Source organism: Thermobia domestica, chromosome 1, assembly GCF_964235325.1.
Source record: "Thermobia domestica chromosome 1, izTheDome1.hap1.1, whole genome shotgun sequence".
In the NCBI taxonomy this organism is placed as follows: domain Eukaryota; kingdom Metazoa; phylum Arthropoda; class Insecta; order Zygentoma; family Lepismatidae; genus Thermobia; species Thermobia domestica.
Genome location: NC_137454.1, coordinates 155,013,772 through 155,040,679, shown reverse-complemented (window position 1 = coordinate 155,040,679; position 26,908 = coordinate 155,013,772). Strand labels below are relative to the sequence as shown.

The window sequence follows — 26,908 nt, the reverse complement described above, 5'->3', positions numbered from 1 at the left end:
TATTTATTTTTATTTCTTATTTTATTTATTTTTTAAACCATTTAAAGTTCCGACGTTTGTATTTGTTTTTGAATTGCATATTGTAATATCTTTTGTATATGACAACGCTGCACGTGCTCAACAACAAGAATAATACCCGGAAGACGACAGATGTTATCAATTAACATATAATCTGAAAAAAAGGACAAACGTCATCACACCTTAAGGATCTATTACGACTCATAAAGATAGGGTACGGAATTTAAGACGCCGCAGCACCCTCAAAGACCTCAATCTGCATTGAAACTGGCCACCTTACCTACCTTCTCTTGGTTGCACTCGGTCTTGAAAATTACCTTACTCTCTCTTGGCTGCGTCTGGGCCCTGAATGCTCCTTACTACAATCTCTTAGCTCCGTCTAGGTCCTGCTAACTATTATTAACTAAAGTTTGTAATAAATACAATATTATTCGTTTTATGAAAGAAATCCAATAGCTGCGCAGGTAGAGTTACACACACAGGTTACCAAATTGGGAGATTTGGATTCACCAGAAATTCTCCAACAGTGTTAAACGAAATATCACTACGGAATAGACAAGAATTGAAACTTAGGGTCCTTGGTGCCTAACATTGACAGTAGTGTTATCATACTCCTGGCTTGTTTCTTCACTACGCTTGAACTTGCTGTGATTTGTTCGAGTTAAACCAGAAATGTCGAATTTTAGATGGATCACAAACCAAAGGTGTGTAATCAGAAACTCAACCCTGATTGGAGACACGATTTAAGAATCATCAATGACACAGTTTCTTTTTTTACCAAATAAACTGCGCTGGAGCGACGTAATTCATTGCACTCACCATTCCGTTCAATCTTTTAGGCCTGGTCTTGATACTTCGAACTTTGTCGGAGTCCTTTGTCAAAAAGTAAAACGAGAGCTTTAAAACTGGAGACTGGAATTAGCTTAATAAACCGATAATATGGACAGTTGTTACATATGGCAGTAGCAAAATAAACTTAGGTTTAATATAGAGAAATGTTTTGTGGGTATATTTTCAAGGCAATACGCTCCGTACACCCATGAATATGTTATGAATTGTGAATCATTAAAAAGAGTAAATTTTACTAAAGATTTGGATGTGTGGCTAAACAATAAAACTTACATCTGAATTACGTGTTGAGAGAACGGTTAATGAATCTTATAAGGCACTTGATTTTGTGCTACGAAATTCTAAAGGTTTAAATAATATTCAAACTGCATTCAAGTTATTTAATATTATGTAAGGAGCAGATTAGAGTACGCAAGCGTGGTATGGAATCCTTATCACTGTTACATTAAGAAAATTGAAAGAATTCAAATTAAATTTTTACTACATATGAATTACAAAAAATAGAATTTAGTTGATGAATTTACTTGTGATACATTCGAGTCAAAGAGAGTTAGCAGATCATCTCTTTCTGTATAAGATTGTAAATGGCCTATTGAAATGTGATGAATGTTTACAATAAACTTTAATGTTAAAATGAATGCGTTACGGAATCGGCAACAATTCTACTGTAAGAAATCTAATTCAGTATATCATCAAAACTCACCACTTACAAGGCTTTCAAGGAAACATAATAATGCTGTTAAAGGAAAACATGAATTTCTTCATAATATGCTGTGGATATACATATTGTGCTGTAGTTGTGTATTATGAATACTTATATCATATTAAATAATTGTACAATGTGATATCCTATGTATAGTGTGATATATTGAATGTTTGTAAGTATGAATATTATTAAATACATAGTTATAATGCCTATTGTAATTGGAGCTTAAGCTCTGTTATAGGTGATAGTTAATAAATAAATAAATCATCTATAGGAATTTACCTAAAACTATTTCCAACTGCCTTCTTTTAGACAATTACGTTGTGTGACGTAACAGTGTACAAGTGCTCTCGCCATCAACTGCCTTGAGTAGTATAATTACAGTCTTTCTTTTTCAATCAACTAGCATTAACAAGAAAAGGTTCTGTTTCAGTGGTACACCCAAAATCAAGGGGTTGTCCTTTTTACAGATTAAGAAAAAAGTAGTATCTAAGTAAAGCTCAACCACAAAGAGTTAAATCAAGACTCTGGTGAGGCTTTTAAACTCGTGAAAAGTATCAAAAGAGGTCACCATGAGACGTCAGTGATGGTGTAATGGAGGTGAGGTGTTATGTGGGTACAGACCTTCACTTATGTAAAAACTGGTACCTATTAATAGTCCATATCTTAACCCCTTAGCCCATTGTTTGCGGTCAGGTTTGCTGCTGCAAACATTCATATTATCCTTGTATCTCAAGCAATCTTTTCGTCAAGCAGTGCAATGATTTCCATTGGAAGTGGTACAATATTGTCAAGTCTTGTCATCAATGATCTAACAAATGTGTAAAAGAAAGACTGTTATTTTGAATAACTACATTGGCGAGGAACACCTATAGCTTTGGTCTGTAAATATACGAATTTTAATTCAGGTGTGATGGTTTTTTTTCTACCTACACTACAGTCTGTACATATTAATTTATGGCAACACCAACATGTATACAAATGTGTTAAGTTCTTTGTCTCTTTCTAACTTTTATTATAAGCCTGCGTATGAAGTTATCCAAGGGTACAAATAGCGAATATTGTGATCAAAACGATGGTGAAGATGAATATCTATTACACATTTGCATTATAGCGTACTGCAGCACGGATCTTTGTTACTTACCTTTATATCGATCTGTCCCTTCTCTGAGGCCATGAAAGTCTTTTCGTTCTCCTTAAGAGCCTTGAGATAATTATTGCAGGCCTTGTCTAGTTTACGCTTATTTTCATCCTCCTCTTCTACTTCAGCCTAAAAGATTAAAGTAACTGGCGTACATATTACTTACTGAAATTCCAGTTCATCTATCAGGAGGAGGTGAGATTAATGAAATATATCTTAAACGTATATAGTTTACTTTAGATTCTAGATTAGGTTTCAAGTCCATTGGAGATCCGGACTAGTTCCTCCCTAAAAGTCGCCTCTCAATGAATTTTCCAAAATTTGATACCAGCTTCGCTCTATCTCATGAAAATAATTATATGAAATCGTTGCACCATCTCCACTTAAATAAGTTTCCCGAAGTGGACTCGACATAAAAAAAAAAAGTTAAATTGTTTTTTCATACGCAAAAATGGTACCATTATACCAGGAATCAGTGGCGTAGGGAAGGGGTGAGCCCAGACTCCCAAAGGGTTCCAAGAATGTACTTTGGCACTTTGATATTGGTAATTTTTTTTCTCAGAAGAAAAGACAATTGCCTTTCATGTACTCTATTTGAAAACAAAATATGCCACTAAACAGTCCCTAGACAAGCTGTGTTTGCCAACGCTGTGTTCGCCAATGCTTACTTTGCAATTGCAAAATGTCGGAAATCGTTTTATAATAGTGGGTAAAGTGGAAAAAAGACAGCTGTGTTAATTTCGGTGAGGAAAATGTGCAAACAACCCCCCCCCCCAAAAAAAAAATAACAACGTAAAAACATCTAAACAAAATATTAATTCAGAGAAAGACTCGAAAAACGCTGTAGAAAAGTGGCTAGAACGAAGAAAAAAAGACAGTGTGCTAATTTTGGCAAAGAAAATGCCCAGCAATCCAGAAACAACGAAGAAATATCTAAAGAAGCCGGCACTTCAGAGAAATTTTAAGTATTATTATTATTGTTATTGTTATGTTATTATTATTATTAAAACTAAACATTGTGGTTCAACAAACGCATATATATATATATAATGATCCCAACACTAAGGCCCCCCCAAACAAAAATCCTGGCTACGCTACTGCCAGGAATAGACTATGCGGGTAGTCGAGCAAATATGCCAGTGCTCCCTCCCGAAAGAAAATTAGGAACAAAAATAAAATGAATTAATTTCACTGAAATATTTACATGATTTTTCAGGAACAACACCAGGTGGATCTTTGTTGGTCGTAAGTTTGCAACGTTCATGTAAGGCTAGTAAATCTGAAGTTACAGCAATACTGCCGCGGCTGTTTTCTTAACCAAACCTCTAATACAATACTTTTTGTTTGAAGTATCTTCATTTCAATAAAATCATATGAGGGTATTGGTATAATGCGAGATGTCTGTAGCAAGGCATCCATAAATGACATATTACTAACCCCTCTCCGACTCTCCCGATATCTGTATCACCACCCTTTTCATACAGTCATTTGAACCCTGAATCATACTATTTCTAGAATTACAAATAGTATGTGCATCATTGTTAAGAGGATTGTGTCACCGTTGGATGACAAACACCAATAGATACAATTTGCGATTTAACGGTATTCTTGCGGACCGCGGTGGCTCAATGGTAGAGCGTTCACCTCTGATGCATAGGATTCCTTGTTCGATCCCAGCTCGCGACAAGTGAACTTTGTGATGAATAAACATCGTGTGTGTAGGTTTCCTCGGGGTTCTCCCGTTTCCTTCCACTTTTTTCATTCCACCATTTCATTAATCTCTCATCATTACCGTCACCTTTAACCTAATCGACATAATCGTGGGACGTAAAACTCAAAGATTTCATTTCATTTTAACGGTATTCTTATATATATATATATATATATATATATATATATATATATATATATATATATATATATATATATATATATATATAGTACATAAATAAATAAACAACCTGTTCCAGCACAATTTTAAAAAATCAACGAAACGACATATGCCATGTTTTCTCGAAAAATACGCACGAGAATTGACCCTCATGCATCTCATTTTGTTTAGCTTAATGTGTTCTATCGATTGGTATGCATCTCGTCTTAGGACAAATGTTATAGTTAAACAAAAATTAAAATTGAAGACTTAATTATAATTTTGAACTATAATCGCATTAACCATAGTATGTACTGTGTGTACTTGCTAGTATTATAATGAAAAATTTGATTAATGATCCAGTTTCATTTTTGTTTTGATAGCGTGGTTATGTTACGACTATCAAGAAATTAAGAGAGAGGCTTTTACAGTAGTAGCTTCATGGTTTAGTAAGCAAAGATATTTTTTATAGTAAGCAAACTGCTCTTTAAAGAATGCATTTTAGTCTTATCTGTCGAAAATATTTCATTTTTCGCGAAGAATCTGCGTTTTATTGACAAAGAACATGTGTATGCAAATGTAAAGAAATTATAAAATATGCCATACATAATATAATGAATTAGCACAAGTGACTGTTCTTCCTACGGGAAATAAATAATACTAATGAAAAATATTTGAAAGGTACATACTCTTCTAGTTGTAGGAAATGCATTGATGTAAGTTCGAATTCACTGTAGTTCCTCAACTCTCTTATATAATTGCTCTTAAACGACTTTTTGCAACATTAATACAGAGACAAAAACGTTTATCTCACCCGAAAATAACAGAAATCCATTTCATGCAAATCATTAGGCAAAATTGTTTGCCTCTTTGGCAATAAATATCCCCAAAATCTTCAACAAATTCCTTTGGCCGATGTCGAGACCTAGTCAAATCACTTTCTCGTATCAAAAGAGGATTGGCTCGTCTAATTCCGTAAGAAGCCCCTTCCCGCTCACGACTTTTGTTAAATCGCTTTCTTGCACCTAAATAACAGTGAAAAATAATCCCATTTGATGCTAGTTGTTAAGAAACATCAATTTTTAGGTTTACAAAGAAGTTCGTTCTTCTCTATTTTCTCGAAAGTTGTGCACCAAAATTTACTCTCATTCATGTTATTTTGTTCAGCTTTATGAGACCTATCAATTGATATATTGTCATCTTTAGACTGTTTTCGTTGAACATTAATAATATGGTAGAATTACGCAACATTTAACAAAAAATTTTATCTATTATTCACCACCCTAAGATTCCAGTGAAGGCCTAGTTCAGGTTTTATTGAACGCGATCCAGTAGGTTTTGAGTCAAACATGTACACTCATAAATAAATACATACAACACCCTTTAATGTTTTACATTGTAGTACAAATTAGAGTTTGTCCTGTACACAAGATTGAATTGGATTTGATTGATTTGAGTTTAACGTCTTTTATCAGCACCGAGGCTATACAAGACAAAACCTACTGTTGAAAATGAGATCCAAACAATATTCATGTTTGTATTTGTGGCAAGTACCCCTAAATATGGTACATTATATTGTGGTAATCTAATATTTTTAGGAGGACGGAGTGTCAATCCGACAAAATTAATTTCTTGGAAATGTTAGCAATTCTTCATAATTACTTTTACGAAATGGAATAAACCAAAAATTAAATTAAAAAAAAAAAAAACTCTCATCAGAACCGAATGTAGGAAAACTACATTACGTAAATTCGAATAAACTGAATACAGAGAGTTTTCTGTCTTTTTGCGAACAAGAGAAAAAAGGTAGCCACATTTCGAAGTTGAGTAATGCCATTTAGAAGTGAATGGGAAAATTCATTTCTGGGGGAGAGGGAACTAAGAGATTTGAGTAACGATTTCCTGAAACGGACAAAATATTTCGTTTTCGGGTATACGAAAACGATTTAACTCAGAAAACTTACTTAGGATCGATTTCGATAAACTTTAATTCGGGACTATGGCTAAAGAGCTTGCTAAACAACTAGCATCAGATGGAATTATTTTTCACTGTTTTTAAGTGCAAGAAAATGACTTAGCAGAAGTCGTTTAGCTTTGACAGAAATCACTTAAGAGCGGATTTGGGACAACTCATTTTGAGGTAAGTGTAGAAGGGGTACTTTTCACAGAATTAGGTGAACCAATCGTTTTTGGATATGAAAAAGTGATTTGGCTAGGTCTTGACTTTACCGAAATAATTTATTGACGATTTTGAAGATATTCATTGCAAAGAAGGCAAACAATTTTGCCTAATAATTTGCATGAAATGGATTTCTATTATTTTCGGGTGAGTTAAACATTTCTGTCTCTATATCAATGTTGCAGGAAGTCATTTAAGAGTGATTATGTAAGAGGGTTGAGGAACTACACTGAATTTGAAATTAACGTCAACGAATTTCCTAAAACTAGAAGAGTATGCATGTTTCAAATATTTTTTCACTAATATTATTTATTGCAAAACCACACACAGCAATTGAACTATCATTCTACTTACAGGATTCTGTAATTTCTGAATCTTTAAATTTCCAAGCTTTCGACTCTCCCTTGGAGTCTTGGTCACGGAGGTTAAAAACAGGAAGAAAAAGAATAGAAACATCAAGGAATAAAGAGCAACGGAGTTACCAAGAGGAAGAACTGTGTGGAAGACACTTTGTCAAGTGCGTCAGCGATCTGCAGATGTTCTTGAAGCAAACTAAAATATGGCGGAGTCAGTTTGTGCGCCTTTTATGTTTCTGTTGGAAGGTTGCCAACACATGTTATTTTTATTATCGTGCCAATGCTGTGAAAATTTTGTCATAACCGCCTCTCATTCGTCACTTAGCCATCCATTATTTAGGTTCATTTTTTTTAATTAATAAATAAATTTCCGAAAACCAGTCTTTTTACTTCATTTCTAGCTCCAAATAAAATTTTTGAATCTTCTACCCTGTGTTGTGTTTATTTTAAATTTTTCAATAAACTTGACATCGGATTTTCCGCTTTCGAATCTCTAATGTGTTCCTTTACTCGGACTAACGTAAATTTCTTTTCCGTTTGCCTATGTAACTCTCTTGGCAACTGCATTTATTTCATAAATACCCAATTTCTTATTAGCATCTGTGTAATAACTCCTAAATTGAGTGATGTTCTTTTCTAAAGTTTTAGGTGGTATTAAAGTTGTACATAAACTGTATTGTGTGTAAATTCTATTTAATGCAGTTGTCAATCTAGAAAAAATAGGCAAACCTATCCATCTTTTATCCTTCACGTCGGTTTCAGGTTTATCGGAACTTACATTCCTTTTAATCCGATTATATCAATTATTTAATAATGAAGCTGGGTATCCGTTCAGACTACCCAGTTTCATCAGGTATTCAATCTCTGTCTGTAAATTTGCTTTTAGGGAAGTAAGACGCATGGCTCGCAAAAAGAAATTCTTCCAAATATTTGCTTTAGTACCTGCTGAATGTGCAGATTTATAATGAATGTACTGTGTACCAGCTTCGAACACATTAGAGATTCGAAAGAGAAAAATTCGGTGTCAGGTTTATCGAAACATTTAAAAGAAACGCAACACAGGGTAGAAGATTCAAAAATTTTATTTGGAGCTAGAAATGAAGTAAAAAGACTGGTTTTCGGAAATTTATTTATTCATTAAAAATAAATTAAACCTAGATTAGATAATGGATGGCTAAGTGACGAATGGGAGGCGGTTATCACAGAATTTTCACAGCATTGGCACAATAATAAAAATAACATGTGTTGGCAACCTTCCAACAGAAACATAAAAGGCGCACAAACTGACTCCGCCATATTTTAGTTTGCTTCAAGAACATCTGCAGATCGCTGACGCACTTGACAAAGTGTTTTCCACACAGCTCTTCCCCTTGGTAACTCCGTTGCTCTTTATTCCTTGATGTTTCTATTCTTTTCCTGCCTGTTTTTAACCTCCGTGACCAAGACTCCAAGGGAGAGTCGAAAGCTTGGAAATTTAAAGATTCAGGAATTACAGAAACCTGTAAGTAGAATAATATTGTTTACTCCCGTGGAAGGAATGGTCCTTTGTGCTATTAAATATTTCACTATATTATATATGTGGCATATTATATACATGTATATTACATTCGTACAGCACATTCTTTATCAATAAAACGCAGATTCTTTGCGAAAAATGAAATATTTTCCATAGATAGGACTAAAGTCCATTCTTTAAAGAGCATTCTGCTTACTGCTACACACGTTACTCACTACACCATGAAGCCTCTACTATGAAGTATATCTCTCTTCGTTTCTTGGTAGTCGTACGCCGCTATAAGATTGAATTATCTGTCACACAATGTCCCTGTTTCTTACTTTCATCTTCCTTCTTATCCCTTAAGAATGTTCTTTATGGGCAAATTATATATTTGATTACAAGGAAACAGTCTACTCATCTTACAGACTGTGCAAGTTATTGTCTTTCACAAAAGTAGGGAAAAATCATTCATTTTGCTGAGACGTGATAATTAAGAAGGACATTATATAACAAGTAATTAGACAGTTATTGACGATAAAAATACTATTCGTACTTTTTACTAATGCCAAAAATGTATGTCATATATTCACTTATATAACTATACTCAATTCTTTGGACTTAAACTCTAAAAGATAATTTAGGTTTCTATGGTCAGAATTTGTACCCTTCCTTCACAACAAAAAATTAATTCCGGAAAAGCAAAACATCCGAGCGTTGTTTTTGGTTTAACTATCACTTCTAACTGGGCTGATATATTTTAGTTTAACCAAATGCTTCGAATGTTTTACGAATGTAAATAGTGATGTGCGTAAAGTTCATGAAATGATTGCTTTTCCACCCCAGAACATATTTTTATAAACTCCCTCGTGGTCATATTGCCCTTCGGCGCGAGAAATCCGGCTTCAACACCCTGTGGAAGTTCATGTGGGTCCGATTCCATGTTAAGTTGTGGGTATAGATATTGGTGCTGAAAATGAACATAAGACTCCGAAACAATAATATAATTTTGTTCATGGTTAACAGGTTAGTGTTTTATTTCTGGCGGTACGCAACGGTACGACGTACCGGCACCTTTTTAATGAGAAAGGAATATTTTCTCCTCTGTCTTAAAGAAGTTAAAGAGAAACTTCGAAAATATCAAATAGTAAATATATAGATTTATTGAAAATCAGAGTTTTTATTGTTTTCATTTTCCTTTTTCTCTTTCTAAAGAAAGAGTTGCGAATCTTTGTTCCTCTTTTTTTTTTTTTTTTTTTTTTTTTTTTTTTTTTTTTTTTTTTTTTGCACTGTAATATAAACAATAAAAGTTCTAAACCGACCAGTTCTTTTTTTTTCTGAAAAGACTGTCCTCCCACAACGAAACAATCCCAACAAATTTGTCTGTCTCTGAAGTCCGGCTAAACTGAAAGCCAGTACAAAAATTCTGTTCGGACTCCACCTCAATACCTTTTCCGCAGAGGAGCGTTTGCTCAGTTCCTCCTTTAATGTATCCAATTAATTGTTTTTATTCATTATTTGGAAGAGAATTAAGTGAAAGCATTCCCTAGATTTTTTCTCAAAGTTTATCCATTAATTTAGTAGCGGTTTGTAGAACATTTTGGTAGCATGATTAGTATTCTGAAGAACATTAAACGATCAATGTACTGTAGGTGTGTTGTTATTGAAATTCAATATTTGTGGAACTTTTGATGCCTTTTGAAAACAAACAATATCAACCTTACTTTCGCCCGTTTACAAAAAGAGAAAAAAGTAAGAAGCCAATCACAAAGAAATACTGATTATCATTACGTTTATTGTATTATAAAATTAAGATGTAAGAATCAGACATTTTTAAAGCATCTTTATATCTATATCTATATATGTAAGAGATTTTAGTTACAAGATTGCAGTGATATGCTACTGGACATTATTCTTAATAATAATAATAATAATAATACCCTGAAAGATATGGATCTTTGCAACTAATTAACCATTATGAACCTGAGATCCAGCGTAACGACACCTTTATGTTTAAAAATAAAACGTTGTGTATATATATATATATATATATATATATATATATATATATATATATATATATATATATATATATACAACGATTTACTGTGACTAAATTTGATTTTAAGTTTTCTCAGCGATTAATGCTTGTTCAGGTCAAAAAGTTAATTATTTATGGTTTGATATTAAAACACTACGAAAATTACATATCAATTGTTTAATGGGAATTTCAAGTGAATGTTAAGTTGAAAAAGCATATGATCTTATAAGTTTATAATCATAATACCATAGTAAGTCTACAAGTACTTTTGAATGGTAAACACAAATCTACGAAGCTAGTTCTACATTTCATATGTCATTACTGAAGTTCTACTGCAAAATATTTGCAGTACTTAAGTAGTACATCGTTCAAAAGAAGAGTTGTTCGAGTACAAGGGATTTACATTAACGAGGGTTCTACTCTCATCAATTTTCCACTGGGCTCAAGAAAAAAGTGTAAAATGAAACTCTAAAGAAGTGAGAGAAAAAATCAAATGAATTTCCCAGAGATATTGACAAAGGTAGCAGAGATTGCTGAAACAGTTAAAGTGCATTTAGACGCAAGAAGTCGTATTTTTAACAACTTATGTAATATTTTTGTTTAGTTTACTTTTCATTGCTGTAATTGTTTATTTTGTTGCTATCTCATCAAGTTGTCAAAGGTAGTTAATTAATTGTTTAAGTAATTCAATAACGATAACATTACTAATGTTATGATAATTAATGTTAAAAATAATCCTAGAAAATAGTCTTCGTGAATTAAATAACCACCACCACTAACACACATACATCATTTCAAAAGTTTTTATTTTGTCATCAAAACTTTGTGATATATACATTATTATTTTATATGAGACAGCTTCAAAGCTACCCATAGCTGCTAGCGATGTTGGGACAGCTAAAAAATTTACAAGTTGAACACATCGTTCCACCTTGAGAATGGGCTTTCCCAGGGCCGGCGCGACGGGGAGTCGGGCCGTGCCACCGCCCAGGGCGGCAAGTCTAATGGGCGGCAAAATTTGAAGAAAGAATATTATCAAAATATAATGCTTCGTATTAAGTCCACATGGTGTTCACCTGAGAATGTAATTAAACTTACTTCACTCACATTTAGAAAAATACTCATTTAGGAAACTCAGAGCACTTCTCATCATTTTCAATTATCAAACTACTAGCCACATGTATCTCGTTCAATATTTCTCTTGCAGCGACGTAGATAAGATTATCAGTTAGCTTGCATAAGTTCCTAACGTTCCTTCAAATGACAATGAGTCAAAAAAATAGATTTAAATGAAGAACTCAGTCAGTCAGGAAATATAATTCAGTGACTGCTCTCTGTTAGTGATACACCTTCGTTTTCACATTTTCTATAGATACAATGAATGACGATCTCACCACAAAAGCGAGCACAAATATCACCCATAGTGATGTCGTTATAGACCAAGATCCACAAGTAAAATATCTTTCACAGTTGATGATAACAATTGTCGTCACATTTCTGAAGCTTTTGCTAGTCATGATAGGTCTCCTATTCACCTTGAGTCGCAAAGAAGGTAGATGGAGCTTTCGATACGACTGAAGAGTGGTCTTACAATTGACGCAGAACACGAGAAAATGTTAAATGCCGAAGCACAACATTGGAAGAACGTAATAGAACGACTAGTTGCAATAATACAGTTTTTAGGTGAATAATGTGTACCGTTACGTAGAACATCTGATAAACTTTACACGAGTAATAATGGTAATTTTCTAAAACTGGTAGAACTTTTTGCAAAGTTTGACAGCGTCATGGCCGAACACATGAAAAGAACCATGGGAGGACAATTAAATACCACCATTAGTTAGGAAAAGATGTCCAAAATGAAATTATTCAAATTCTTAGTGAATAAATTAAAAGTAAAATACTGTCTTTGTTGCGAGTTGCAAAATATTGTAGTATACGTCAGGAAGGAACACGTTAGCAGTCTCACTTTAAAGCCATTAGGCACCACAAGGAGGGAGAGCCGAATTGATGCTCTGACTCCACTTAGATATAAAATAAGCGAGGTTTATGATGTCTTACTTCAAATATGTAACGATAATAGAACAGATAGAATCAGTGTTTCTTCCAGACATGATTTTGGGGGGCACTGCTCCCTCGGAGCTCTGAGAGTGCCGCCCGGAAGAGACCAAAATAATACGCCTATAATATAATAATAAATAATAATAGTACTAGCAGTGCCCCGCCGGAATACTAAGTGTGACCCCCCGGAACATTTTTTTCTGAAAGAACGACTGGATAGAATGGTCGGCCACGATGCTTTGTGTATAACAAACCAGCTGCGTGACTACTTTCTTTTGCTCACTCGTTATCTGGTATGCCTTTTTACTCCATACAAACATAGTAAGCAAAAGTCTCCATAGCATTGATTCTCATGTGTTGGGTGCAGTCTGGTTTCTTTAAAATATATCCGAGTACTTTGAGAGCAGCAGAAATGATACAAAGTTTCAATCTTACTTAGTTGATGCGATGAGTTGCCATCAGTATTAGATATGGACGATCCACGGATAAGGAATACAATGCAAGCTCAAAGTCGTAAGAAGAGACAGTTTCAGTACGAGGCAAATGATGAAGCTATTGAAAATCCACAAACAAGATACAGGATCGATTTTTATTACAAAGTTCTAGACCTGATTATGTTAGCTTTAAGAGAAAGGTTTGAGCAACTTAAATATTACAGAGTATTTCGATTTTCTTTACGATATAAGTAATGTTAAAGATATGCCACCTGAACTTTTGTCTGAAAAGTGTAGTAAACTTGCCAGCATTTTAACAAGAAGAATCGAAAGATACCAACCCCATGTTATCCGCTATAATTAAGCCTAAAGAATAAGCTTTAAAATTAATCGAGGAACACGACTTTGTTCCCAATGTTAGTGCTGCACTTAGGATTTTGTTAACCTTACAGGTAACAATGACAAGTGGAGAAGGAAGTTATATAAAACTATCTATAGTCTTCCAGGTCTGAAACACGCTTGAATGGTCTAACTAGAATATCAATAGAGCGTGAATTGGCTGAAACATTGAACTACGCGAATGTGATCAAGGAATTTGCTCACATCGAAGCAAGAAAACTTTCAATTAAAATATGTTAAATTTGTGTATCTCTATTGTGTCTTAGTACATAAGGCTCAGGCTAATCACTTAATTTTGCCGTAATATTTGATTCACTATATTATCTTTATGCTCCATACTGTATTGGAAACACTTTTTGATATAAAATAGGCTTAAAAATTAAAATTCTTTGTCGTGACTAAAGCATATTTTTAAAATTTTATTTTCTGTATGCGCTGCTGTATATTACATGTATACCAAGACTGCATATATACAGCGAAATCGAGCATACTGAATATTGTGTCACGTATAGAGTCGTTTAAATATTATGTAGAAAAAAGCATTCGAGAGAGGTAGTTCAATTTTTGTTTACTTTTCCATTTCATACATGTTTTTAAATAGGGCATCTTACTTTTTCGTGACACTTGAATGTCTTGTGTCAAAATAAAGTTTGCGGATTAAAGGGGCGGCATGAGAAAGTACCGCCCAGAGCGGCAAAACTGCTAGCACCGGCCCTGGGCTTTCCGTAGAATGTCTCCAATTATAAGACGTCCTGCCACAGATTCAGAGATTAGCACCAGTGATATTACTATCGTAAGCATGGAAACGGTTGTAACATTGAGAAGAGCTTAAAATTCCCTCTTTAGGAGACACTCTATCGAATCATCCGCTAATTCACAGGAAACAGTGAGTTGACAAATGACGAAATATTTGTATGTCAGATGACTTTCTGGAACAATGCTATCAAATAATCACAGAGTTTAGCCGTCTATCCGGACTTCAATACGGAGGTCGCAAAGATTAGAAGAAATGGAATACAAACATAGTTATTCAATCAACAAATCGAGAAAAAGATGCGCGAAATAAGAGTTGAATCCACTCGTCTTTTCTACCAAACAGTTCCAAGTGATGATTTATCCTTATCCTTAAGAGAACTACGACGACTGTTCGAAGAAATCACGCCAAATACAAGGAGAAAACGACGATCTCATTCATTTTCTATGATCCTTTGTAGAGTATGTCGTTGCTCTTCCAAATCTCCATGCAAGAACATCCAGAATCACTATGTTGTGGAACGGAACTATAAATTACACCCATTTATCATGTCTCGAGTGATGGCTTGCTGAATGAAATACAACCCATAAGGTGAAGTGTTGATTATAGAGTCACTTGAAGTCGTGCAAATATATCTAGAGTAAAGGTTCTGGAAGCAGAATTTCTAAGTACTGGTTTCTATTGACATTTCAAAAGAGAGGGGGGAAAAAAATAACTTTCTATTAATCTTGGATAGAACTATATGAAATGTTACTGTCTAAATAGATGAGCAATACTCAACATGAAAAGAGATATTTTGTAAAAATAAATAAATAAATAAAAATTAAAAACTAAAAGAAAAAGCTTACCTGTTCTTACATCTAATATCAATAACCTGTAGAGCAAACCTAAAATTTTCCTTACATTTTCTAGCAGACTTAGTAATATGGTTATAAAAACAAACTTTGAGTTTTCAAAAACTCTGACGTCGTTATAAGATGAAACTTCAGTATGAAGAAACGAATTAAAGTAACAAGATATCAACAACTAACCTGTATTAAGCCGTAATATTTGTCACGATAAAATAATTTCGAAAGATGCTCCTACTCTCTTCGTTGATCACACTAGTACGATGAACTCAGGTACCAAAGAACTCACCTTCTTATTTGTCCTTTTTTTTAACAACGTACTGTATCATGAGTCATTTTATTAAAATCTAGCTGGCCAGCTAAACTTGTTCTTACTACTCACATATTCAGAAAAATTCACATTAACATATTTACAAAGAACTTCACAGAATACAACCGAACTATACTTAAGACTACGTAGAGTAAATGTTGCAAAATCTTTAATATTTCCAGTTCCCACACGCTGAAAATAAAGTGCTCCTATGTATCACCTTTGATTATAAGCGTAATAAAAAAATAGGATTAACGTCAATAGAATACACTTTTTTAAAAAAAATAAAACTATTAATGGCAATATTTCATGTTTTCAGAGTTGCCATCGTCTAAATTTAACTTACAATTTTTACTTTTAATATAGTGCAACTTTTAATACAGTGTTCCTTTCGATTTGTGATGTGTTTTGGCGAAAGAATTTGAGTACCTAAATACTATATTTGGATACACCTAAATGTTTGTATAAGACGGAAATTGCAAAATCTCGAACCTTGGCGTCTTAAATGCTTCTTTCTTCTGGTATCAATATTCCTTTCACTCATACCAATGTATGAACCATCACAATTGACAGATAGCCTCATACACTCTCATATGACTAGACCTTATAACAAATATTTCTTGAAATCCGTGAAGTGTTTCTCAATACTTATAGTAGATTAATAGTTAACAAATAAACTATATTTCTTAACTACTTTAATTGACTTCAATGACAATTTTTACCAAAACTGAAAATGTCGCACCACTGTGGCGTCTTACTTGTACTATACATACAATAGTTAAATAATGTCCATGTTATCAGACTTCACAAAGAAGTAAACAAGAAGAGGAAGATAATTCTGATTTGGTCTTTGGAAAAACGCATACCTATCTTTTAATATTAAATGACTATAGAACTCACCATTTCAGAAAGCAAATGTAAATTTTGTTGTTATTTCATGATACCTCAAATTCTACTTAAATTTACCTACCTAAATATTGTATCAACACTCTAAATTATGATAGGATACAGAGTTTAAGAAAATAGTACCTAATGCAGACACAAAACACGTACATGCATTCCAACTCTACAGCATACAGATCATAACAGACAAATCTCAGAATATTCAAGTATGACATTGGATCTTAATACGAGTACCAAATCAAAGCACATGCGATGATATCAACGTTTTCTAGAACATGCAATTACAGTAAGTAAAACTATATAAATTAACCCTCTGCTTATCACTGTTGCCAAATTCAATATACAGTATTTTACATTATATATTACTTCCGTCGTATTTCATATTCCTTATTTTTTTTATTTCATTAAATATCGTTCTTCATATTTCTTCTTACAATGGAGACATTGAAACATCGAGACATAAACCCGCCTAATAATATATAGTACTCATTTGAAATTATAATGAAAATCACGCCTTAAAGTGACCGTAATATTGCACAGACCTTCAAGATTGTCCATATAACTTGTGTTTATTTCCATTAAATTCTATTCAACTTTATGGTTAAAAAAATTAAACATGCAAGAGAAAAAAATTTTGTACATTACATCAAATCAACGGCGTTGGACCTTTCAGGTTTACAGTTTCATCTGACATATTTTAATTCCCATCATAACAAAACAAATCCATACACTATTAATAAGTTTTAGTAAACTACAGTTCTATATGTTTGATGAAGGTAGATATTTGAAGAATAAATATCAATCAATTTTCTAAAAATGAAGCAGTATTTAGTATTCTATCAAACAAAGTTTTGTAATCCAGAAGAAAAAAAAATGGGACAGATTTATGCACCTTATTGCCATTTGAATAAATTATCACACAAACAAAAATCATCATCAGTAACATTTGTATGTACAAAAATAGCGACAAAATAATTAAATGAAATGTTTTGAAAATCATCTGTATCAGATGAAAATGCCTGTTAGACATAATCCAACTTTCGAAAGGAAATGTATAATAAGATAAACATAAATAGAAATAAATTAGAATTTAAGCTTGTAACATTAACAAAGTACAAGCAACTACATTACAAGATTGCATTCGGATCAAAATTTTGATCTGTTGATCTGTTACAAAATGAATTCCCGTTACAAGGTTTATTAGGCTTAATTGAAACCCTACTTTTTGAAGAAATATTAAGGTAGTGCCCATCTTCTCTCTCTCCTTCCACCCACTTACTTTTCCTGATTCAAAACTAATTTTTAATGGATTTTTTTATGTTACCTTCAGTAAATACTAATCTGGAACTCTTGGAAAGAAATTTAGCCATAAATTGGCCTAAATTATATACGCATACGTGGATATACTCACAAGCAATTTGTTTTCAGTAAAATTTAAATATTAATTTATTAATCCACCTACTAAACGCCAAATATAGAAAATCCAAATTATTATCTTTTTATACTCAATAGTGAATTTGATTTGTGAATGTATCATATTACAATTCCTGAAGAAGCCTCTGAAACTGTTCACCAGTTTTGTAGAATAATAGTACTATCAGCATATCTAGAATATTTAATAAATTTAAATTATCCTTTTTCCAAAATTTTACATTTAAGAATGGTTCATAACAATGCTGCCAGTAACGAAAAAAAGTAGCTTACCCATTGCTAATCCTCGTAACTATGCTTATACACCTCGTCCTCAAAGATAAAGAAATTAATCTATGAACATGTCTCCAAAATTTGCTACATTATTACATACACTTGCAAACTGTTAAATTTATTCAGCTTTAATCACTGTTTGAGTACTTTCCAAAGGAAAATTTACCTTTATGGAATTGAACTTATCAACTGTATCAATAGGTATTAATTTATTGTGAACAGAATATTTTCTGGAATTTAACTGAGTGAATAACCCTGTGTCGTCGTTGGCTTTGGCTACTTCAAAACGAGCAGTCACTCTCTTAAATTGTTAAATCGTGTTATCAGGATTTCGAATGAAGATAAGATACGGTGCCCAGATGGCATGACCCAATCAGACAAAATCATCATTATGAGAAGAACCAAAATTAAGCTAATCAGAAGTTATTAAACTAATATAAATACTGAAGAAAATTATTGATTAAAGTAATATGTAGTGTCAATTTATTGTTCCATTTCTCACATAAAACAAATAGTGTCGAAATAAGGGCTGTAGTTCAAGCACATTCATCCAATAGTTCATGGAATTATAAATAGTTAGATAATATCGTCAACTAACAGTAAGACGGTAATCAGCGTATATAACAAAAATACATAGATCAAAGAAACAATACAAAGAAATAGACATTGTAATGGATTGGTTCTAGGAGTAAGAACATAATAAGAAATTCTATAAATCATTATTTCCATCACTTTTATCATAGCTTTATTACATTTAGATTATCCTTTGTAGAACATTCTTTTCTAATTATCATTGATTACTACCGTAGCACAACACATGTCATTACATTTATTTCTTATACATTTGTCATCGCTCATTCATTTTATCTTTATTTATTTATTTATTTACATCTCTCTATATAGAAAGAGTGTTACCTATTTTCATATCAGAAAAACTACAATTCATAGATTGTACATTCCTAGATTCAATTTCAAATTCGACCCCAGACGTGTTGTTTCCATCGTCTTCTATTACAGTTTTGTGTAGCTAAAAGCTCGCATGATTACTTTTCTTATTATGCTTGCACATCAACTAGTTCCCGTAAGCATGAATTACTGACCAAATTATTCACGAATAGGTTTATACATACAAATTTGACTGCAAGACAGCAAGTTCAGCAACAAGGATCAGGATAGTTAAGCGTTTCGTAATCCATTCTCGTAACTTCAGTAAATGTCATAGGTGCTCCAAATCGCAAACGTTTTTGTAATATTTGAATGTTTATATATTTATCTTAAATATTGTTTCGCATTATTATAACATCAGTAAAAACAGTGTTTTATAAAGATCCTCGATCAAATTACACTTGTTTATGGTAATTTAATTGCGGATCAATCATATAATAATTCTAAATAAAATTTAGAAAAAGAAGACATAGAAAAATTTAGAAAAGAAGAATTCATGGATAATTTCCAAATACAGAGATTACAAGAGATTTGTTACGCCTTATGGCCATATTAGTGAACTAACATATCATTAACTACAATGTGAAACATGCAAACACAGTTAGATATGGCATAAATATCAAACGCAAAATGTATCAACAGCAAAGGTAAACATTAAAATACAAGATGTAGCTAGCAATAGAAAGATTAAGACCTATTAAGACAAGCAATGTTTGAACAACACACATAAGATATGTAAGGTAATTTATGCAGCAAGTAAGAATCATTAGCCAAATCAAGAGCATTACCAAGATCAAAATAGCTTATATTCAGTTTTCTTTTAGTATAACTCATTCATTTAATGACTCATGACTGAAAAATGGACACATAATATAATTCCACAATGATGTGCACGATTGTGGAATTACAGTAGTATTAAATTAATATCTCAATACCATGAAGATCTGGACAAGAATAATTCAAGAGAGGATACAACTATTAGAAAGATTTTGGTTTTATTCCAGGAAAAGGAATAATTGACGCAATCTTTGCGTGAGATAGTTCAGATGGGATGATTTAAGGAAATGCAAGCGGAGTTGCAAAAGGCGTACGACAGAGTGTCCAGACTAAAAACTATGGCAATGTATAAGAGAGAAGGAGGTTTCTGATAAAATATGTATGCTTCATAAGGGACATATACAAGAGAAGGGACCCACGAGAAGAGTAATGTAGGCATGACAGTAAGTTTCACTGTAGAAATTGGTCTGCATCAGAGATCAGCTCTCAGCCCTATTTGTTGAATTTGGTAATGGATGTGTTACCGAGGGAGGCACGCAGTAGAGCACCATGGACTATGCTGTTTGCAGATGATATCGTCATACGCGAAACATCCAAAGAAAAACCAGAAAAGAAACTGGAAGAGAGTGTTGGAAGAGAGAGGCATGAGGATAAATAGAACAAAGACAAAATATATGAGATTCAGCAAAGAAGATGTAGCTTTATACAGCTATAAGAAGAGAAGCTATTATCTATCTCGAAATTTAAGTACCTTGGATCATACCTCGACCAGGATGGAGGATTACACACAGATATCCAACACAGAATACAACATGGCTGGCTTAACTGGAGAAGGATGAGCGGGTAACTGTGTAACAAGAAAGTAAGTTGTAGGTTAAAAGACCATATATATATATATATATATATATATATATATATATATATATATATATATATATATATAACGGTAATGAGTCCAGCGATGATATACGGTAGTGAAACGTGGGCAATTACAAGGATCCAGGAAAAGAATATATATCAGTAGCGGAGATGAGAATATTAAGATGAATGTGTGATGTGACGAGAAAGGACAGGATAAAGACCGATTGTATAAGGGATACTGTTAAGGTGGGACTCTTGAGTAAAAAGTTTCAAAAACGGAGGCTGAGACGTCTTGGACATGTAGAACGAAGGAACGAAGACTATGTGGGGAAGAGAATTGGAAAACTAGAAGTACCAAATAAAAGAAAGAGAGGAAGACTCAAGATGAGATGGAAAGACAAGATACAAAATGATCTGAGGGTGAAGGGATGGCGAATAGAGAACGCTCAAGATACAGTAGAATGGAAGAAAACAATGAAAGATGGAAACGCGAACCCATATAAACATAGTAAAAGGTGGGAACACTTGAGAAGAATAATTTAAAATAATTAAACGTGTGTTTCGGTGTTTTTATAGATGTTTCCCCTAGAACATAAAAAAAGAGGTGGAAAGAAAATGGTTGTGCGTTGCAATTACTACAATATGATGTCCATATCCCAGAACTCCTTAAGGTTAGAGACATGAAATTTGGTATTAAAACCAGTGATTCTATTCAGCTGGTTCGGCTCGGTTCACTAGAACCGAGTTCGCAAAACTGTTTATTATACCCTACCCTAACAGTAAATTTTACCCAGTTATGCGCAGGAAAAGTAAATTTTAGTTTAACTATCTCTGTTTTTAGAAATTCTTACAACTACAGTGTTAAACATATGATCTCTCAAAATAAGATATAGGCGTTTATTTCTAAATCTCAAATGCTCAGATATCAAAAAATGAGAATTGGGGTCACATGAGTGTAGTGGTGAAGGTTATTTATATTTGAAACACATACGAACCATTATCAACAATTATAGACCCATTGCTGGGTTAAGGTCTTTTTAACAACCATCTATCTTAGATAATTTGTTTCCAAGATATGCGCAGTGCTACCTAATTTCTTCATATCTTGTATTAGGATGCTTTGTAGTTCTCTATTTGTCACTTGTGGTATCTAGCAAAAAAAAAAAAAAAAAAAAAAAAAAAAAAAACTTTTGTCTACCTTATACCGGTTTGTTTCCTAAGAGAGTTATATCCATCCATCTACTCTCTCTCTCTCTCTCTATATATATATATATATATATATATATATATATATATATATATACAGAACCGGTTGTTAAAGAATTTTAATAAATTAATTTATTATCTAAAATAATTAAACATGTGTTTAAGCGTTTTTAGGTGTTTAATCTAGAAAAGGAGTGAGGGTAGTTCACTAAGATATCCATATACAAGACGTCCCAATTTCGTGCAAAACTTCGTGCTCAGATGAATTCCATCTAAAAGGTGCAAAAGGGAGAGGTTCTAATTTGCCAGCAGTAACACGTGGGGGCGTTCAATAGTTGAAAATAAAGAGAGTTTTATAGATTATATATATATATAATATATTGTGTAACCTCTAAGTAATTATATATATATATATATATATATATATATATATATATATATATATATATATATATATATATATATATATATATATATAACCTAGAGTTCATATATAACCTCTAAAACTCTCATTATATAATATATAGTTTATATGGATGGAATTTTAAAACAAAGCTCTAGAAATATCATTAGAAGTTTAGTCTCGCTGCATTGAAATATATTTATTTCACGATTGTATTTTTATTTATTTGTTTATTTTGTGATTGTTCTTAATTTTTTCTAATACAGCTGCACATTAATTACCAGATTTCCTTATTATTTGACATATGTTCTCTGTTCTTTTCACATTTCTTATTTACAGAATTGTAATTTTAAATTTTCAACTTATATATACATAAAAGAAGTCCTGACTGACTGACTGATCAACAGGACTGACTGATCCAAGGCCAAACTACTTAAGATAGAAACTTGAAATTTGGAAAGTACATAGGTTTCGTGACGTTAGAAACCACTAAGGAAGATTTTTAAAAAAATCGATGTGCGGAAGAAATGAAGGTTGCAGATATTATAAGATGTATATCTCTCGGAATTCCTTAAGGTTAGGGATATGAAATTTGGTATTTAAACTTTTCAAGTAAACTAATCAAACACACGTTTCAGTTTTTTTTAATATATATATATATATATATACTGTATATATATATATACTGTATATATATATATATATATATATATATATATTTGATCAAGAAGGGAAGAAAATGGATGAAAATTGCAATTATCATAATAAGATCACATCTCGGAATTCTTTGACTTTAGAGACATAAAATTCAGTATTTAGACTTTTCATTTAATATAATTAAACATGCGGTTGATTACTTTTTGATGTTTGACCTAGAAGGGAAGGCAAAGGGATGGGTATGGTTCATTTATCTATGTCAAATATCACGAAACACTGAAACATATGATTAGTTATTTTAAATGAATAGTCCAAATACCAAATTTCATGTGTCTAAACTTAAGGAATTCCGAAATATGAACATCACAGTATTAGAAATTCGACTTGGAACGGGTGAAATGAGAGTTGCCGTTATTATAAAGAGATGCCTATATTTCGGAATTCTTTGAAAGTTGCCGATAATCCATACGAAGATCACCCACATATGTGAGGGTTTAAATGTAATATCCATTCAACTTTATTCTTCCCATGAAAAGAGTGGGGAATTCTGCTAATAACTATAAAACTAATTACCTTTGTTTCTAATGATGGAATACCTATAGGACAAGGAAGTGATTTGGCAGTTGTTGATTTTCTTAATTGAGGACTCCCTTGCAGACTAGAAATTCTTGCTATTTCTGAAATAGAAAAACAACAGGATTTACTGTCATTTCGGACGTATGTACAAGCTCAGTTTAACCTAATTTAAATTCTGAAGTACAGCGAAAAATTCAATAGAGATTCCCTTTCCGAATAATTTCCTTAAAAGAAAGGAGAATAAACTTGCAATGATTCAATTACCTCAATATATATTAGAAGGAAAAATATTATTCTGTGGAATGCCGAAACATGATTTCCAATATGTATTTCAATTATTTATGCCGGTAGCAACTTCCAAGACAGATACACGAACAAGAAGGATAGATTAAAACAAGATGTAAATGTAAATGTAATACTATTCTATATATCAACAATAATCAGTCAGTCATTTTGGTCAAACACCAACGATCCTAATCCTGACTGTGATAGACGAATAACATATGTAGTGCTCTCCATTAGTAATCATCAGCCAATGTTGCTTCCCGCATTTCACTACATTCATATTCGCTAATATTACAGGGATAACTTGTACGAGTCGGCAACCTTTCCAACAGCAATTGTGGTTAATCCATTACATGGTGGCAGATAGAGAAATTCCACGAAAGCGAAATCAAAACACGCAACGGACAGGGACGTAAACAACGAAAACCACACTACCAACCTACTCACTACAGGATACATTAGAGTACACATTTGCTTTTAGGGTTTGACATTCTACACATTAAGATATATCATTCTACATACATCCAAGTTCTTGGCACGAATAACAATTACTCGAAAGTGAAATATAGTAAAGAATACATGAGCATCAGATAAGTTACATAAAATATATTGGTAAATAACATTTAATAACATTTCAATCAATTTAGATAACTATACTGCCAATCGCAAAAATTAAACGTAACGACATGTAACAAGAACACATATACTTAGCCTACAGTAACATTTCAAATAGTTAATAGATACAGGTAGGCTATATTTTCTATTGTCATCGTATGTCAGACATATGATGACAATTTCTCTTTCATGTCATTTGTCAACTCATTTCCTCCTCGTGCATAAAAAGCTTAGGTTTTTTAAATAGTCCAGTATGTGTATACTTTTAAAATAAGGCTATCAAAAGGAGTATTGTGTCTAAATATTTAATAATACCGAAATTTTCAAACCCCAACCTTCATCAGCGGCTTTTTTTAAAACAGCCGCACATTATGATTAAAAAAAAAAAAAAACGCTGACGAAGGTGGGAGATCTCACTGAAAATTTTGCTTTTAATAAATATTTAGACACATTCCTGAGTTTAGGTTAAAATCATATATCAGTTTAGTTCTTTAAATAATATTTAAGACTTTCCATTAGAACACACTAGGAATGCAAACATAGTGAGATTCGTATACATGTTTTTTTTTTTTATCTTCGTATACACCAAATATTTAAACCTTACTAAGTCATACTCAGTAATATTGATAAAAATTCATGACACGATCATTTAGACACAGTAACTATTTACAAGCATTTTAATTTGCAACATAGACCGGTATCGATTTATCTATTAATTTTTGTATATACTCTTGCTCTCGCTCTATTTATTATCCTAATTTTACATGTTTAATAATCTCTTCTTAATCAACAGTATAAGTTAATTAAGCTAAAAAAAAACTGCTGCATACCAAATAAAATGGAACTTTTAAGCCTGTTTATATTTTTACATTACAAAATAAATTAATTACTATCGGATATTACTTTCTATTTCATACAACAATGGCAGAAGTTAAAAAAAATGGTAACATGTAGTTTCAACCCATGAAAAACAAACCTAGGAAGTGAATAACTTATGATTTTAGAACACTCTATACAAATGAACATTAGATATGAATAACACTATGTATGGACTCAAATCTTCAAAGTAGATCTCTTCTACTACAATCAACACATTAAAAATAGGACAATTTTGTAGGTTTACAAGTGAAAAGGTCACAGATATCACTACTTTGTTCAACTTACCAAGATGGTTCTTCGTTTGACACTGTCGAGAGCGAAATCTATGGGCTGGCACAGAATTATCGTTTGCAGACGCTGTTTTCTTAAACATTTTTAAAAGAAAAATCTTTAGCTCCCTGAAAGACAAAATTATTTTAAGAGACTTCTTAAATCATATTTTTAGAAGTACCTAAAAGTGAGCTTGTGTTCTTTAAAAAAATATATTCCAGAATTACAGAAATGTATCCACTTTCAACGATTATGATTATCAAATAATTCTTTAAGTAAATAATCACCCCGTACGCGGATTACAACAGATCATAAAATTGAACAATTAATCCTTTGAGTTTCACTTAATCCACTTACACCAAACAACCTCTACTGTAGCCTAGCAATATTGCCTTACCACTACTGAAAGCCATATGCATTCTCAGATCCAACTTCCACTGAGTAAGGGTATTCGGGCGGAGTTTGAGTTTTTGTGTTCTGTGTCCTTATGCCTCACCGAGGTTATAAAGGGTGTAACCTATGGTTAACATTAGGAATGGCTAAAATTTCCCGAAAACTGGATTCCGTAAAAAAATTTCTGGAATCGGAAATTTTACTTTCCGGATTTCGGAAAAATTCCGAAATTCAAAAAAAAATCCAGAATTCGGAAAAACTCCGGAATTCAGAAAAATTCCGGACCTTGGAAAAATTCCGGCTTTTGGAAAATTCCGGAATTTAGAAAATTCTGGGATTCGGAAAAAATACGGAATTTCCAGAAATCTGGATTTTCCCGAATTGTGGAATTTTTCCAAAATCCGGAATTTTTCTGATTTTACTTTTCAAATTCCGGAATTGGCCATCCCTAGTAAACATGAACTCGGAACCACGACTAGAACTTGAATTCGCTGCAGTTGGAAGGTGCACAGACCGTCTTCTATAATTAACCCTCAAAATATAGACCGTTTTCATACTATCTCACCTCGACGAGAGATAGACCACGCCATTTCGACGGCTGATTTTTCTGTTCCGGAAATTCAATTTTGGAATTCGAAATGCGGGAATGATGCGGCCACTCTGGCTCAGAGAGTGCGATGTAAGAGGTTTTCAGTCACCAAACGAAAGCGAATACAACTGTAAGTTCTTACAGCCTTAACCCCGTACGCAGTGGTACACAGCACGAGAAGTTTAAGAAGAATAGTGTACAGATAAAAAATTATTATTTATTTTATATGTATATGTCGCTTTAAAAATTCATAAGTAAACGAAAGTTCTAATACATTAATACAACCGTACTAATTTGGTGACAGAAATTATAATGAAGACAGTCAAATGAAAGAATAAAGCGGTACATATATTGTTGATGAAGCAGTTTCGGAGAAAAAGCCTC

At 32.7% G+C, this 26,908-nt stretch overlaps 1 protein-coding gene across 2 annotated transcripts in view; it reads right to left on the bottom strand.

Moving 5' to 3' along the window:
• LOC145690220 (uncharacterized) overlaps window positions 1–26,908 on the bottom strand; it is a 65,128-nt gene that overhangs the window by 21,569 nt on the left and 16,651 nt on the right. For both annotated transcript variants that reach the window (XM_081764908.1, XM_081764899.1), the window contains exons 2-4: window positions 25,558–25,670; window positions 23,491–23,594; window positions 2,718–2,843 (exon numbers count right to left, since the gene is read on the bottom strand). In XM_081764908.1, coding sequence (XP_081621034.1) covers window positions 2,718–2,843; window positions 23,491–23,594; window positions 25,558–25,645 — 318 coding nt within the window. In that variant the 5' untranslated portion in view covers window positions 25,646–25,670. The remainder of the gene's footprint in view (window positions 1–2,717; window positions 2,844–23,490; window positions 23,595–25,557; window positions 25,671–26,908) is intronic.